The sequence below is a fragment of the Squalius cephalus genome, assembly GCF_949319135.1.
Source record: "Squalius cephalus genome assembly, chromosome: 20".
Taxonomy (NCBI): domain Eukaryota; kingdom Metazoa; phylum Chordata; class Actinopteri; order Cypriniformes; family Leuciscidae; genus Squalius; species Squalius cephalus.
In genome coordinates, this window is record NC_137141.1 from 12,542,507 (window position 1) to 12,560,834 (window position 18,328).

The window sequence follows — 18,328 nt, forward strand, 5'->3', positions numbered from 1 at the left end:
GCTCTACGGTAATACAAGCAACCACAAATATTTTTGTTTAATAGTTCTAAGCACAATTTTATGGAAATAAACCAAAAATATGGTAATGCATTTTTGCAATCACACAAGCTATCCAAAGAGAATAAAAGCATTTTTCCATTTCTAAATATTCAAATAAATGTATATTTATACTTAATTCCAGCCATTTCAAGTTTTAACACTTTATAAGGACATTTTACTCAAAGATACACAATTCATCTTACAGTATTGGTCAAAAGTTTGGAAACATGACTATTTTTAATGTTTTTGGAAGAGGTCTCTATGCATCAAGCCTGTATTTATTTGATCAAAAATAGAGAAAAAACTGCAATACTGTGAAATATTATTACAATTTAAAATAATGGTTTTCTATTTGAATATACTTTTCAGCATCAGTACTCCACAGTCTTTAGTGTCACATATCCTTTAGAAATCATTTTGTATATTGTACTGTAAATATATGGATTAGTACTGAATAACATAAAAATACCAGTAATGAATAACGGTCGGGTAAAATATATTAAAATATTCTCAGCTCCTCCAGTTGTTTATCTCTGGTTTTGCTAACCCAGTGATGCTGGTGTAAACCTTTAAAGCTCTTTCCAATAAATATCAAACCCAACCAATAAAACTATAAAGCCAGGGGCTTAAGAGAGGTGAAGATCTATTTACTGGATGCATGAAGCAGACAGCCTGCAGCGCATGTACCACAATGCTAAAAGCCCCTCAGCTATCTGATCACATTCACCAGCTGAAATCAAGATACTTCTGAGAAACTATCTCCTGACAATGAGTACGAGAAGAGATCGCCCTGGTTTCTGGTGGGGAGATTGTTTTGCGTGGGTTTTCCACCAGTTGTCCATGTATTAAGTTTACCAACTTGGCCTCTCGCTGACCTGGCTGGATGAGCTGGTTTCAAAAGAAGATTGATCTGTGCGTGATCTCTGACAGGCCTGAGAGAGTCATTGGACCCTGGAGAGTAACTCAGAAGCAAGGCTAAATCAACACTGAATGCATGCTTCTCATAGCCCACGGTCTCAGGGCCCAACCTGTTCCACAGGGCCCGACTGACCTTGGGCGACAAAGCGACCACAACTGCCCTCCAAACCAATGTAAGCTATGGAGTTAGTATGGATCCTTCCAGACAAAAAATACAAGGTGACCTCTAAATTGAAACTTCTTTTGGATTTCTATGTAATGTAAAATTATTTCATACTGTAGATAGTACTAATCACTTATGACTAAAAAATAACTTATCTGAGCCGTCAACAAACATTCAAGCTTAATAGCAACAGAACGCAATGGTACTACCATGGTACATGTCCATTATAAACATGGTACATTGTCATTATGAAGAATAGCAACTAGATCTAAACGTCTTGCTCTTCATTGCTTGTACTTTCGCCGAAACACAATGCAAATCACAGTTACAGTCAAAACCTCGAACATGAGATCTGTTCTCAGACGCTTTTGCTGACGTCTAAACTCACCGTGAACTTCTTAAAAAGAACTACTTAAACACATTCTGCCAAGTTCATTATGCTTCCTTGATTTTGCTTGCGCTGATCATCCACAGTTTGATTGAAACCATTAACAATAAGGCCAATACCCAATTCAACATATATTAGGCAACCACAATGTGGATGCATATGGAAGTTAGAGAAATCTGACACCATCTTATTGAAATTCTTTTACTCTCAATTCTTTTGTTTATCATGCACGCTAAATAAACTATCATCTAACTGATTCTGAATACGAGATTTACTGATCTCAGTGAGGATAAAGAAACATCAAGGCAGGAAAAGCCATGTGTTCTTAAATGCCAGAAAGAGAAGAGCACAGTCTGGTTTTCACACAGCTGCGGTAATATAAACAGATGCACTGTGCTTTAAAAAGCCAGACCTATTCCAGGAGGCTATCTATGCTAGATCCTGGAAACAGAAGGGGAAATCTTTTCAACGTGACGGTGAGGCACATGAGCCAAAAAAATTAAGGTCAGATACTCGTGAAAGAACAGAGTATCTTGAGAGCCACGGGTTTAGTTGTTTGCACTCTTCTCTTTCACTACATATTCAACTTTTGTATCTGTCATCTACGTTTAATCTGTTTTTCTCTCCAGAGTCAGACCATATTAGCAACAGTAGAAATGTATATTGCAAAGATATAAACAAAGAATAAATTCAACATCGGATCCTCATGTTTTCATTATGTGCTTCAGTGCTGAAGGAGACAGACTGCACTGCTGATGCCGATGTCGGTGAGTTTGCTGTCCCTGAACGATGATACCCAAATGGCATGGGGGAAGAACGTTAAGTGTTTGTTTACTAAACACTTGCAGGGACTATAAGTAGATGCCACATTTAACTACAGCCTCCTCTAGCAGGGGGTTTAGTTTGGTTAAACATGGCCTTGACATTGGAAAATTCCAATTTCAGACTATAAAAATAAACAGGGGTGCAATTTTAGGATTGTTCAGTACATGTGCTGGTACTTTAACATGGTTTCTTGGATTCAAAAGTACAGAGAAACACAGCCATTACATCAAATAAACAATGACACCACTGAATGATTTTAACAATGGGATTTAATAAAGAATAAAGACACAAGAAATCAACATACATTAACATTTTTTTACAAAAGGGTAATTTACAGCTAATAAGGTAAATGGGTAAAGCTGTTGCTCATGCATATTTAATGTGCATTTAACAAAAGCCCTTGATGATCAGCAGGTGAACTAGGCTTGATGAACATTTCTCAGACAGACTGTCTGTAATACACTGCTTCAGTTCAGTCATACTTCCTGTTCTTTTCCATGTATGGCTAACCAAATATATTAAGTTATAAATATCTTTAGTAAAGTAAACCATGTATGAACAGTGCATTTACATAGTACTTGCTATGTAGATGCATCACAGCAAGCGCTGAACTTATAATAAATACAAAACAAAAAGGCTACAGACAATGACATCAAAGGGGTGAAAAGTGCAGGGGAAGGCGTTGTGCTGGACAGAAGTTGCGTTCCCAGCTGACAGACAGGCAGTTTTAGGCCGTGCAGCTGATTTCTGTCTAGGCACTTGATTGTTTGATAAGGGAGTGAAGCCAATTTGATTGGCTGCATCCTAACTGATCTCTGTGTCCCTCAAGACTCTCACACTGTGGTCATGAGTTTTAACGAGCCTGATCGGAAACGTAAGATCTTCTTCTTCAAATTGTGGGAAGCCTTGATTTTGACAAATGCCTTAGCCTGTGCTGACGTCATTCCGTGGGATCCTGCACCCGCCTGGTTGAACTGGGGCCAGTTGACCCCTGCACTGCCCTCAGAGTCACTGCTTGTGCTGCTCTCAGCTACATAGTCCGCCTCGCTAGCGCTCGACTCGCTGTCCCCAAAACAGTTGGTGGTATAGTTACTGCGCTCATCCTCGCTTGTGTCCAGAATGGTGGAATGGAAGAGAGAGGCGCACTCTGCTGAATATTCAGAGTCGCTGCCAACGTAAGCATAGGGGCTGGTGTAGTGTGCGTTAGACGGCAGGTGCATGGCTGACATGTGGCCCAGCATTTCTTGCTTCTGCCTGTAGTGAGCCCTCCTGTAAGCCTCCTCGTATGGGATCTCATGGAGACCCCTCGGTCGCCGATGGTAGTCGTTGCGCTTGTACTTGGGTTTGGCCAACACTGCCTCATGATGTCGGTGATGTCCATGGTGTCTCTGGGAAGAAGATCGACCCCCTGTGGAACTGGTGTGCTTCTCCAGGATTCGTTCTTCAGGGATGGGGGCAGGGATTCTCTTGGCTTTTGAGGAGGACTTCTTGTAGGATTTATGCAAGTGGTGGACGTCGTCCACTTGTCGAGACCTCCTAGATCCTGTCCGATGCTTGTCACGACCAATCTCGGAAACATGCTTGGACACATGAGGTCTACTTTTTGCACTGCTGGAATTTTTCACTTTGACAATCTTGATGTTCTTGGTGCCACCCTTGCGGAGATTTACATTCTGTTTCTGAGCAGCGATGTACTGGGCACTGACCATTTGACCTCCCTCGTCTTGGCTTTGCGAAGAAGAACCGAGACTGAGCAACTCTGGAGCCAGCTGCTCGGCGTCTTCACCACAACTTCCTGGAGCCTGAGCTTTAGGACTCCTCTTAAGTGGACTTGCTTTCATTGCTTGTCCTGATTTATTGTCCTCCACAGTGTAATAAGAATGCTTGTTGAGTTTGGGAGAGGAAACTGCATTCGGGCTGCCTAAATCCTGGCAGTCCTTCGATGCAACACTTAACGGCTGGCCTTTACTGGCTCCAAAAACTTTCTTCTTCAAGAGGCAACTAGTGTTATTATCATTGGTGATTGAGTAACCGTTCTGTGGCTGACTTGGAGACTCAGAAGACCACTGTCTTTGGGGCGAAGCTGTGCTTGGCTCAGTGCTAGTTGCTGATGCATCTTGTAAACATGTCTGCCAGTTAGGCTTGAGGTCAGAGGTCCTATGCTGGGCCTGGACAGCAGCAGGGGCCCGTGAGCAAAGACTAGCCTGCCTCAAAATGCTCTTGGAGGGGTCAGTGTTGATGCTTGTTCTGGGTTTGCTGGTCCTCAGCGGTTGTGCCCTCCTCTGAAGTAGCCCAAAGATATAACTATCCAGTTTTTTGTTTGGGAGCATCTGAGAGGCATGCCAAGATGAATTCTGGGTGCCCATGACCTGCTCAGGTTTCTGTTCATCACTCGATGCTTCACCAAGCTTGGAGAAGCTACAATCGTCCTTTAGGTGACTAGTCATAGACTGGAAGTATATGGGACTCTGGACAGCCACCGCATGGAGAGGGCTGGGGTACCGGTAAACATCATTACCGTTTTTGGCAATGAGATCAGAGTGGAATTTGGAAAGGCCATCGCAGGAGCCATCCGGGGAAGGGGAGTAAGATGCAGAAAGAGACCTGCGGACTGTTCCAGAACTTGAGTCTTCGCATTGGCAATCACACTCTGCACAAACGCCCAGCTCATCTGCAAATCCCAGAGTACACAACAGTTAATACTACAAGAAAGAAAATGTAATGTCAGATTACTAAAACCGCTAATTTTTAATTATGCTATGGCATGTGAGAGGAGAGTATATCTGATTCATAGAGTTCTAGTGCTCAGCTGGGTGGGTGGTTGATTAGTTTTGATGTGCTAATGAGCCTTTTGTTGCTAGCTTATAGGTGTGGCTGGGAGAGCCATCAGCAGGGCTGTGAAACTGTTTCTATCTCTGTCTGGGACCAAACTTCTCTTGTTTCACCTCTATTTGCACAGTTGAGCTTAAGTGATTATAGAATGCTCTCTGCTAACGGTAATGCAACACAAAAACAGATGTCATTTAAAGAAACTAGAAACAAACGAACAGAGTGTCCCTTCTTTGTGATACCAGCTTCTAAGCCTGGAGGAAGAAATCACCATTAAGTAAATAGTTCTGCATAACAAAGCTAGAGAAGGGAACAGTGTTCCAAGAATGCATGGAACAGCGCTGATGGGTAAGACCAGTCTGAATGACCCAGAAACTTCAAATCTTCACAAGGAGACTCTCACCTGCAGGCTTAAGCCTTCCCTCAGAGGCACAGAGCGAGGTGTCGAGGGGGGTGCACAGGCAGGTGGTGGAACGACAACTGGACAAACACTCGCTGAAGACGGAGTTGGAGGAATTGGAGAGGGATCCAGAAGCACCGTCGCTTAGGTCGTAAAAGCCTGGGAGAGAGAGGGTGAGACATTAACACATTAATTTTACATCTTCAGGAATGAGGTGATGTGCTCTTTCACTCTTAACTGAGCTCTCTTTTGGAACCTACTTTCAATTACGATTTTTTTTTTACAATTACGCGTTTAGGAAGGTATACATTTGCCAGAGGAAATAGAGCTAGGAACCAGATCTCCATACATCACGATTGATATCAGCATTAAAATGGTGAAGAACAAAACCATAACAACTACTACAAACAGCACCCAAAATAGCTAAAGGTTGAAGAACTCTATACACTTTAGAAGCAGGTACAGTATAAGGCCATTTTAACAATTAAGACTTTTTAGAGAGGAGCATACACACATGTAATCAATCTCCACTTTATATAACCTTCCTCCAACAAAAGTGCAGTCAGTTCCAGCACTAAAATGACCTCTTGTTTTTGGAATGTAAACTAATGTAGCTGTAGCAGGCTCTGGCACAGGGTGCAGATTGTTCACATTACCAAATTAGTGCTTAAGCAAAACAGCTAAACAGTTTCAAACAGACATTAGGGCTCACAGATACACATGCTACTACAGGCCCAAAGCACAAAGTAGTCTTTTGCAAAGTGAAATAATTCGAACAGGACGTCTGATTACCACCCTCGGGTGATTGTAGAAGATTAACAATCATTAGAAATGCTTTCCTGTGCTTGTGAATCAGTTTTATTGGAAATCCTTTCTGCCTACGCCAATTGCTTAGATTGGTTTTATGCAGACGATTCTGCAGGCAATCAATTCTGCCAACCCTTAATGATAATTCGATAAAACAAGCAGTGCACAGAATTCAAGACCCTTTTAAAGAGCTATGGCTCCACAAAAGACACTAACCTGAGCTTGGCCGGCTGTCCGTTTCCACGTGTTCATTCGAAGTCTCTGTGTCCAACCGCAGGTCACTGATCTGTCTGTCTAATTCCTGGAGCTGGTTGATCAAACCTGCATCTCGTCTCCTAAGGCAGTTCTATAAAGAAACAATACATATTGAAAAGATGTTCAAATATTTCATGAATGTTTAGTAGCTTCATAAATGGTAAAATTGTTTGGTATTTAATTTAGAAGGTTTTGCCCTGCAGCCCAAACAAGAATCTGCAAGAAACAGTTGCATTTCACAATTTACGTCTCAATGCCGGTGGCCTCATGCCACTGATCAGACAGATGTAATGAACTAAATTAGAGTCACACCTCGCATGGGAATAACCAATCAACTTCGACACACCGCTTGCGAGCAATTGGATGCATCTGACAACACCCGTATCATGTGCTGCATTCCAAATTAAGCATGGCGAAAGGCAGACTGAGGAAAATGTGGCCCCTTCAAAGCAGAAGGACATTACTTCAAATGACCTATAATCAGAGGCATGTTATCTGCTGCAAAATTTAACTGCTGTTTGCTGACAGGGGAGGTAATGCAGTGCAGATTCCAGGCTATATGGAGCAGTGGAATGGCGTTTCCTCCGCTGCAGACCGAGGCTGTAAAAAAGCCTGGTCCTGACAGGCGGGCTGCAAGTGATTTATGGGCCCTGAGCTCTCAGCTTGCTGGTGGTGTGCAGACCATTTTTACACAAAGTGCCATTTGCAGAGCACACCGACGGTTATTTTGAAACGGCATCAAATTAACCCCAGACCACTCTTGATGGCCTGGGCTTGGGTTTTGGACGATGGTGTCTACATCTCTGGTTTATACTCAATTCATTGCACAAGCTCAGCTCAGTCAAAGACCACATATGATTGGTTGTTTGTTTTTGGGAAATCATAAGGACATCAGGCATTATATGATCCACACATTGCCATTAACTTTAATGTAGTTCTGGGTGTGAGGCCTGCAAACAAACTGACCTCAAGATAAACAAGAGTAATTATCCCAAACTACAGCAGGGAAGACTCAAGCCACTTGTGTACATGTCTGAGGCTTTAGCAAAGCCAGGAAATAAATCCAAACCTTGTAATTCTTTTCTGTATACAATACATTAACCACAATGCATGAACCCCGTAGGGTTACAATAATGGAAATGTTTGCAAATACCTCAAGTGGAACCAGGTGTCTTTGGCCCAACTGTTAAATTTAATCTTGGTCATCCTCTAAAGACAGCAGGGGACTTGAGCTGGGCTTGTAAAAAGTTCATTTCCATTGAAGCCCCATCAACTAATCTTATTCAGGCCTGTCAGACCCCCTCCTACACTTGCATTAGAAACTCAGGGATGTTCTACTACCTCCAGGAAGTTTGATTTAAATGGTTCTCTTTTTTGTTTTAATGTCATTCTAATGATTACAGCGCTTGCGTGACTAAATGCAAAAAAAAAAAAAAAAAAGAAAAAAAAAAAGAGATAGGCTACCATTTTTTTTTCTATACTAGTATTCATCTTCCAAATAGTTTTTCTATGTTTTGCAATTTGATGCAAGACGAATCAAAACCAAAATTTAATAGACAAAAACATTTTAATACACTTGTAATTATTTGAATTGATCTCAAACCAACTAAATGTCTTTTTTAATTATAATTTGAAATTATGAAAATGCTCAATGCATTAACCATGTACCCTGGTAGTACCATGGTATTCTTGGAAGTACCCTGGAGTACCATGCAAATACAATGGCACATTGTACTAAATTTTGTACCATGGTACAAAGAAAAGTACAGTACTCAGTACTAGTACTTACTTGTACTACTAGTACTAGTATTAGTATTAGTACTTATCAGATACCATCACTGTACTATGGTCTCTTGTAAGGGTTATTCGATTAAAATAAAAGGTCAAATGATGTAATCTAAAATTGTCAATGCCAAAAAAAAAAAAAAAAAAAAATCAGAAATACAGGTGGGAAAAAAAAAGATGTTGCGCTAGGACTACATATAGACTAGCCTACTTCAACAACAACAATAATAAAACAGTTTCTATTACTCACCAATTGTTTTCTGAGTAATAAAATATTCTCCTCCAGAAGTTTCTCTTCAGTGTTCAGATAGCTGTCCTCCACTGTAAGGCAGGGTTTGTCCTCCTGACAGTTCAACACAGCCCTGACCAGCAGCTCCTGTCTCTGCCTCAGATACTCCAGCTCGGTCAGACCCGCAACAGTCGCGTCCACACGCTCTCGGGTTCGAACCCGCTCCACTTCACCAGAGCGCGCGTCACATTCCTTCCGATCCCGCATCATGAGCGCGCAATAATCCCTGGACACCAGCATCTCTGACGGCTCATTCATGTATATATCCACCGATAATAATCTGATGGAGATTCTTCTTATGAACTAAGTGCATCTGAGAAACACTTATGACATGGTCAGATAATCTCCATGTATTAAAAGTGATCATCAAAACCAAAAAAAAAAAAGAATCCAAAAAATTCAGAGAAAAAAGAAAAAAATTTTAACAGGACTGTTTGTGATATAAATTTTTGATTTAGAAAAGTTTGTTGTCCCTTCTGAAGCTCAGTATAAAAAGTCCAAATCCACAGACAGAGGGATAGAGAGGGCGTTGATGTGTCCCGTCCGGCTGATACTGGGATCTGAATGTGTCCTGCAGGGAAGAGCTCAATCACACTCGCGCGCAAGGAGGAAACCTCGCTGCTGAGGAGGCCACGGGGTCCCAATGCCCGCTCAGTTCTGTTCACTCCACTCCCTCCTCCTCTGACTTATGGAGGTGTCCTTTCATGCATGATCTTTAAACAGAATCAAGATTTGCATTAGATGGGTTATAATACTATTCAGATTACATGCAAAATCATAGAAAGTATTAACTATCCCAACTCTTAATTATCATATTCAACAAAAACAGGACCACATTTTGTAGCACTGGCAGGTTGCTACAGTACATGAGAAATAAATACATGTAAACAGACCCAAGCCAACAAAATGTGATGAGATTTAAAAGTAAGCACTTTAATACTTCAACATTTCATATATCAGTTTATTAAAAAGTGCTATGGCGGTACATTGATACAGATGATGATATTTACATGAACACGGTACACTAAAGGATACCATGGCGGTAGTGTCTAAATGTTATTACTTTGGTATAATTTCTAAAAGAACAGGAAAATACCAGTGGCCATACAAAGACACAATGCACGAGGCAGATCTAATGACCTAAATAATGTTTAATAAATTGCATTACCGTTAATGACATGCATTTCAGATAATTAATTTTATAATGAAGATTTCTGAAAGGCGCATCTGATTTAAAGGGACTCAGGTGGAGTGACTGCCCTCTACTGTTGTTCAAACAAAAACATTGTGTACTTTCAAATGCACTTGATTGACTATTGCCATAAAAAATATATTTCTAATTTATTTTCACAAATGCATAAATTACCCTACATGCATGTAATCTAATATGAAATAAAAAGGCCGACATTTCACTAAGATGTGGGAAAATATACATTGACTCAAACAAAGAATGATCTACAGGTTTTTCTAAAACATGTGTTTAAACATTATTTCTGGTAATAGACTCCACAGCTGCTTCTATAAGAGGCTGAAGTCACATTTCTCAACTAGCTCATTAGTCAGACGCGTGGAGAACTCAAAACAGACATCTGATTTGTTTGAAAATGCATCTGTGAAATGGATCAAGAATTTACATATCGGGAATGCGATTGTTCTGGCAGGTTTTAAGCTAATTCATATTTTGGATCCAAAGATGTGTATAGTTTTTAAACAGGTTTTCCTTTAAATTTAGGCTTTTTACAATTAAAAAAAACAATCTTCTTTTCTGGAAAGGATGGATACTCGTATCTAAATTCCAATTAAAAAGGAACAGACACTGTTTATATTCATCGGAATAAATGAGTCGCGCTTCCAGCTCTGACGCAAACCCCCCTTTCCACGAAAGCGTGTCTAATGAAAAACACTGCACCTCTCAAACCCCTGTCCATCAAAGTCAACCAATGGCTCAGACAGTTTTGTTTGATTTGCAGCTAAGCAGGCGGTGAAGATGAGTCAAAGAGAGGAGGAGACCCTCAGTAGACGGCACAAAGCTTAATCTCTCTCTCTAAACATGACAGGGATCGAGGAAATGGGATCCATGGCTGCTTCTATGAGGAACAGATGTTTGAAACACAGCTGGTGACCCTTCTCAAACCGCTCTGAAACATTAGCCCAGGACGAACGGTTACACAAGCACACAGATATACACACACGGTCAAGGATGTGGAAAGAAAGAGTGGCTTTAGGGCACAAACTCAATAATTGGACAGAGTCGTGATTGCGGCCCCGCTCCTTAGGCTACGACTGTGGGACAGGAAGTGACCCGGGATATACATACATTGTAATTGGATCAAAGGCTGCAGTCTTTGTACCACCAGAATCAAATCTCTCAGACAAACAGGATAAATCATTCCTTTCACTGCCAGGTTTTCCCAAAAAAGCTCACTGTTACAAACAGAACACAAAAGAGAAGTGTCTCTATTAAAATAAATTGAACTGTTTTAACAGTCGACGCTTGATTACTTTATGTAAATCTTTTCCCATATAATTTGACCCGAAAAAAGCCAGACACTTTCCCCTTAGACTAGCTTTTGCTAGTACAAAGTCACATTTGTGCTTAAACTAATCCAATCACTCACAGTAATTACCTTATGAATTTTGTAAGGCCCATTAAACGAGAACAGGACCCCATTATGTAGGACTGGCAGGAACATGGGGAATAAATTAATACATCTAAATACATCAAAGCCTACAGATGCCGAGCAGTGGCGACAAATCGAGCAAATGCGGCGTGAGGGTTTATAAGCATGATACCAACCGTCACCCCTCACCTATATCTTATGTCATGCTGGACACAGAGCGCTTTTATACAACACATCAGTCATATCGCCGATGTTATTACTTTAAACGCACACCCAAAGACTGTGGCAATGAGCCAAAAATAACTCGTCGGAGGTGTTTGTTTTAGTGGAGTAGTGGAAACAAAAGACTTGGAAAATATTCCATCAAGAGACCGACCGGCCTCTATACCTGGAGTTGAATGGACGCTGGATGCAGGTGTCAACGCTGAGTCCGTTTAAGCTTTGTGATTGTGATTTTAAAGGTAGAGCTCGTCTATTCACCACACACTGTGAGAAACCACATGCAGTCATCAATACCGTCGAGGGATGCTGGACAAAATTCAAGGCCAGATCTTTGTTCACCAAATCCATGAACTTTCCTGATGCTACAAGCAGACCGTATAAGAATTTGAGGTTACATTTTTTTTTGAATAGGCCTAAATTAATTCCACATCTCTTTGTCAAGAAAAACAAGGCTTAAAGAATATTCTGGGTTCGTAAGTGATTTTTGTTTCTACATACTGAGGGACAAACCAAAATTATTGTCTGTGGTCATCGGCGGCATGCCAAAGATGCTGTGGAACACCGCAAACAATATTTTTGTTTGTACAATTTTATCACACTAGTTTCATGTCAGTGCAGTGTCATGCCTCATACTTCCATTGTTTTAACTCTAAATATGGGAAAATCCAAATCCAATTTAATAAAGAAATTTAAACCAACAGTTGGGTTTTCCATATTTGACCCAACCATAAACAGCCTAGTATAAAGCCTACTGTATCACATCTGATACACACATTTCTAAGGTCTCTATAATTATCAACATGACCACAATTTTGCTGAAAAAAACTGTTGTACACAATCTACTTCATACCTTCTGTTATCTGATTTATGGTTTATACTTTGCTGTTTAAATGTTTTCGAACTGATTATAAGACTGAAATATAATTGAGCAATAGAGCGAGTCATTACTTAATGAATCTAAAATGAGACAAAGACAGCTGAATATTAATGCAAAGTCAGTCCTGCTGCTACTGACGGGTGTCCCATGAGCCTCCTGCTGTAATTCAGACCAACATATAGTGCCCTCGGGCTATTATTAAGTTCGACGTGGTTGTCAGGCTTGATATGTCCTACATACGCTCTTGTGTTTGCATTGCTGTTCAGACAACACATATGGAATAAGAGAATCCGTCATTTCAGCAACATAAGTATTATAACTCCAACAGAGACAAGAAAAGATTATTTGGCCCTTTTTTAGACACCTTTTAAAAAATTATTTTGACCATATATGTTACTTAAAACTCTAAACCTGAATTTCGAATGACTTTGTCAAGGGTGTCGGTTGATGTTAATGTTACAAAGGTTACAGCAATAAAAACAGATTTGAAAAAGAAGCATTATTGGCACGTGTGGAGATGCTGTGGATGGTGATCTTGATATTCAGCCCTTTAAAAAGTGGATATTAGATTAAAATAAAGGCTGAATGGGACATTGATGTGTCACATGTCAAAAGTTCAATGTCAAATCGCCAATATCTCCGCAGTCTGTACAGAATGTCCCGGTAAAACAACAAAGCTTAACCAGACATCTGAGCCGAGCTGCCTGAGGTCAGGACATTGTCCAATAAGTTGTTTCTTCTCAGATTTGCTTACTCATACAACTTCTTACCACACAATTTCTCACTTATGAAATCCCAGCTATGCCTTTGTACTTTAAACTGCCTGTGATCCAGTCCAAAGGTCTTTAAAATCAAACAAAAAGAACCAGGAAAAGAACTATTTGCCTAAAGTAAGACATGGAGAAGGTGATACTTCAGCTAAAGAGAACAGCGTCAGCTAAAAGTGGTTCACGGGCTCTTTTATTCTTTGGAGAATTCACACAATAGTGGTCGGACCAGGCGCTCTCCAGCATCTCCTTACTGTCAGCCTGCGGATCATTAAGAGTATTAATGGTGGGGTAATGTGGAGCGGCACAATGCCAATGACCCCCTCTCGTCACACAGACCCCTCTCAAAAACCCCTTCACAGACATTTACCCTGTGAACACGTTCACCATGGCAGTCTGAGTGCAGACACTCACAAACACATTATGTGGCTCATACGAGTGCTTTTCCACCGCAGGTACACGCTGATCTGGGTGAGTCGAGTGATGAGAGATTTGCATGCAGAACACCATTTTAAGAAAATAAAAAAAGACAAAGGAAAACCAACAATGACAAAGAACAATAACAGTGAAAAGATGACGAGTGATATTGTTCTATGCAGGGTGGATGCTGTTATATTATTTACTCATTCACTACCGTTCAAAAGTTTGGGGTCAGTTCGAATTTTGTTGTTGAAAGAAATGAATACTTTTATTCAGCAAGGATGCATTATCAAATAATCCAGAGAAAAAATATACCACGATTCCACAAAAATATTAAGCAGCACAACTGTTTGTAATAAGATACGGTTGGTCACACAAAATGCGTCTATTGTTTATCATGCGATTTATACGCGAAAATGAGTTTTTACGTGCATAGGATACGCATGGGTAGGTTTAGTAGTGGTGTGGGGGGCGTGTGTATTATACGCAATAAAGTGCGTATCAAATGCACGCGAAAACTGCGTATCATATGCACGTAAAAACTCATTTTCGCGTATAAATTGCACGATAAACACAATGCGTGCAGAGACGCATTTTCATAAAGAAATGACATTCACATTTAAGTGAGGCTTAAATGTCTTAAAAGTGTGACTTACTGTAAATAGTGTGACTTAAATGTCAGTTTAGATTAAAGTTCGCATTAAATAAGTATGATGGTGGAACAAGCAATTTTCACAACATAAAGGAAATAAACAATTCTTACTGTGAAAGCAGATTAGAGACTGATACTTCAAGTAGGCTATATACTTACAAGCTTGCTGTAGTCGTGTGCAGGTTGAGTTTGTTCCACGGATGTTCTGGATTTGTGGTTCTGTGATGCCGTTGCTGTTCAGTTCTCTGTTCTGGTTCCATGTCTCAGACTCAAGATGTGAAGTTTTGAGTGAAACATCTGAAAGAAACGTTTTATGAGATAAAAAGCATTTCCACCAAAGCTGTCAACAGACTCGAAAGGTCAGATATAAAACCAAATGATGCAGCCAACAATTCACTTCATGAAGAAACACTTCATAGCTCATATCCCGCATCTTCGGGTACATTTCGTCTTCCAAATGTCAAACAACCCACATAATTGGCCTGCTTTCCATATGCATCATACATCTTACTGACAGATCAAAATCATTATTTGTTTTACAGGTTTCACAGATCCAGTGTGATTAAAGTGAAAGAGCACAGATTTAATACTTCTTGTCTGAGAGCCAAAAGTGAAAACTTTCAAAGGTTTTAAAATAAATGAATGTTTAGTATGCGAGACTGATCGACAATCTGAAGGAAATGAGTTTGTGTAAGGCAGCGATCCGTTTCTAAACTGCAAAGATGATACCGATTGACTTTTTGCTTTGCTTTTCTAATCCCCGCAGCACTGGCTTTAACCGGGAGGTAACGCGGATACGGTTGTCATGGCAACATCTTATCAGCCACCGGTCCTCCTGCATCCCTTCTCCGCCCCTCCATCATTCATCCCAGTGATTTGTGTGTAATTAAAACACACTCATGCCGCCGGAGACGCTTCACACACACTCATTTTAAAAAGGTGCTCTGTGGGTCTTTGAATTGGACATGGTGGCGTGTCTTCAAATGAAAATGACTGCTGTGAAGGTCACAATCTGAAAAAAAGAAAACCATTAAATGCTTTTCTCACACAGCTTCAGTTTATTCTGGAAAAGTACGAGACAAAGAAGATAGTGTGTGTATGCTATGATAACAAATTGGTCAACTATTTTAGTATATGACCATTTAACTCTATTACTAATACATTTAAATTCAAATCAATTATTTCATGTCCACTTTACTCATTTATTTGGCACGTAACCATATAATAGTCAGGATCATGAACAATCAGCCACTCATTATTGCAAAATAAACCCCTCTGGGATAGTTCTCATATTCGTTTCAGGGTTGACCCAAGTCTGGGTTTATTTTCTGTGATAATGATTGGCTGGCTGACTGTATATATACTGCATATATATACTGACATATACAAACACTGCTGGGTACATTATTTACAAATTGAAATCTGTTACTGATTCTAAATTACATGACAAAAATAATCCATTAAATTACATTTAAGGTAATGTACTTTTAGATTACTTTTGACCTAATTTTTCACATTGATTTGAATAGGATAATCTTGTACCATTTGGATATAAAAATACAAAGTGAAAGAAAATATATTACATTCTTTGTTATCAACAACATGAAGTGCATTAATTATTATTCCAGACTGGGGTTCATGATGGAACTGCAAGGGTTTGTGAGTTTAATGAAAAGCTATTAATTAAATTTTCACTTTTAACTTTTTCACTTAAAAGTTAAACGTTAATTGATTTGTGTAAATCCAGAGATCAAATGCTATGGGTCTCATGTTCAGTGATATACTCATTCTCACTATGATATACTCATAGTGGCTGGTCTGTGTGTGCGATTCCACAAACCTGCAAGACCCTCTGAATACATAATAGCAGCAAGCTTTTTTTAAAAAGGAAAATTTAAAAGATGAAAAAGAAGTAGTAGGGAGAATAAATGAATTATGAATAATTTACTTAAAATGAATCATTTATTAACATAACATAACATAACATAACATAACATAACATAACATAACATAACATAACATAACATAAAAATCAATTAGTTTGGGAAAAGCTACTTTTAAAAGTAACTAAAATTAAAAAAGTAAGTAATTGCATTACTTAGTTACTTTTTATGGAAAGTAATCCATTACATTACTTTTGCACTACTTTTTTTCATCTAGGCTAGGCTTGCTTGTGTGTTTTATAACTACAACAACAACAAAAAAGTTCTATTTTTGGCAAATGTAAAGGCCCTTTTACACCAAAAGTGAAACGAATAAGCCTCAGGGTTAAAGAAATGCAAATGTCACTGTCACACCTGCACAGTAGAGGGCGCTGCTCAAACAAACCGCTGCCATTCTGGATTACAGAAGAATAGGACGCAGAAGAAGAAAGTTCAACACTCTAAAGGCCTCATTATACTTCTGCGTCGGACCTACGCCGGAGCCTATACGCCGTAGGCAACGTGTTGGTTTTAATTTATACTTCTGCGTCGTTGTCCGCGTTGACGCGCACCTAGGGAGCATGTGAAACCCCGAGGGAGGGGTTCTGGCAGACCAATCACAGCGCTTGCGTCCGCGTAGAATTGACGCATTGTTACATTTTTGGAGAGGTGCACGCCAGGGTACGCCGTAGGGTACGCACGCTACACACAGCCTACGACGTAGCTACGGCGTGAGTTCGACGCAGAAGTATAAATAGGCCTTTACTTCACCAATAATAATAAAAAAAAATAAAAAAATAATAAACAAATCTGATTTTCATTAAAGCCATTTTTGCTTATTCATATGGTCGAAGTGGATCATCGAAGGTCAGCAGCAAAGAATAAAGTGAGATTAAATACATAAAGTATAACTGTATTATTTAACATTTAATTGTTGCAGGGTTGTGTAATATTCTGAGTTTGCATTTCACTGTTTTTATTCATTTTGAGAAACAATGTATCTGTTTTTGAGCAAGTGAGATGAGTAAATTCATGCTCACATTAGAACTACAATAGCATTCCTGTTTCCCTAGCGCACAATGCCTCTGCACTTACGATTTCTCTTTACATGGGGACAGGAAAGGTGTCAGTCAATACATGGGAAAACAAAGTAACTCCGATATTTTGTTGTATATTTAAAAGTAACAAGTTACCTTACTAGTTACTTGAAAAAAGTAATCTGATTACATTATTTGCTTTACTTGTAATGTGTTACCCCCAACACCGTATGTATATTTAATCAAACTATATATCTAAATTATTTTGATGAGTCAAAGTAACGGAAAAGAATACGTTGCCATGACTTACATAATTATATTTATATAAATAGATAAACAGAAAAAAAGACACAGCTACTTTTAGTTTAGCTAAATGGATTTAACACACTTATGGGCTTAAAATTCAGGTTACATGGTGCATTCATTCAAGCTGTCATGGCTTATGTGGATTAATAAATCAACATTGCAGCTGTGGGCTTATCAACATCTCACATACTAATAACTCTGAAATATCATTCATATCACATGGCAGTTTTCCACCGCAGGATAATCAGGATTAATACATTCATAGTTCTATATAATTACTTTCTCATGATTGATCAAAGTGTCCATCACAAACTGGGCACTGAGGCATTGTACCACAAAAATAAATATACCCATTTTTTCCATGTATAAATCAAATAATACAAAGAGCTGATTAAATCAAGCACATGGGAGTTGACTGTATAATTATCCTATGAAAGCATAACCTTCACTATTTTAAGGCTCCTCGCTCTCTCCGTTTCGGTTACTTGAGAATGGCTTCTAATAAACAGAAAGCCGTCCACACTTTCATCACTCTCAATTACCCTGAGATGTGTTTACTCAGGACGACGTTTCTCTCTCACCATCACATCGCTCACACCATCAGAGGCGTAAATCACCCCCATGCACCATTTTCCTCGTCTTTGGCGGTATCCCTTAATCGCCTTAATTAAATGGCGACTGTGGCTCCAAAAATAACTTGGACTTTCCAGCGCTCTAAAGGCCAGATCAAACAAACATCTGCAATGAGCCCATGAGGGTCTGCGGTGACGGTCCTCAGAGACTGAAGCAGGCCTCTCACAAATGTC

General features: G+C 39.6%; 1 protein-coding gene across 1 annotated transcript; it reads right to left on the minus strand.

Annotated features, from left to right (window-relative positions):
• Window positions 1-2,591: 2,591 nt before the first annotated feature.
• Window positions 2,592-14,536, minus strand: dact1 (dishevelled-binding antagonist of beta-catenin 1). The gene is made up of 5 exons (XM_079853245.1): window positions 14,417-14,536; window positions 8,660-9,411; window positions 6,586-6,715; window positions 5,566-5,721; window positions 2,592-5,004 (listed from the first exon to the last, which is right to left on the minus strand). Exons 2-5 carry the CDS (start codon window positions 8,954-8,956, stop codon window positions 3,167-3,169), a joined length of 2,421 nt encoding a protein of 806 aa, XP_079709371.1. The 5' UTR covers window positions 8,957-9,411; window positions 14,417-14,536; the 3' UTR covers window positions 2,592-3,166.
• Window positions 14,537-18,328: the final 3,792 nt, after the last annotated feature.

Bases quoted from the DNA above. Each gene is read 5' to 3' on its own strand.
- dact1 (XM_079853245.1), bottom strand. From the start codon at position 8,956: ATGAATGAGCCGTCAGAGATGCTGGTGTCCAGGGATTATTGCGCGCTC. The intron at 5,722-6,585 runs GTTAGTGTCTTT...TCTCTCTCCCAG, and splicing joins GGACAGCCGGCCAAGCTCAG to GCTTTTACGACCTAAGCGAC. The intron at 5,005-5,565 runs GTGAGAGTCTCC...TGGGATTTGCAG, and splicing joins GGGAAGGCTTAAGCCTGCAG to ATGAGCTGGGCGTTTGTGCA.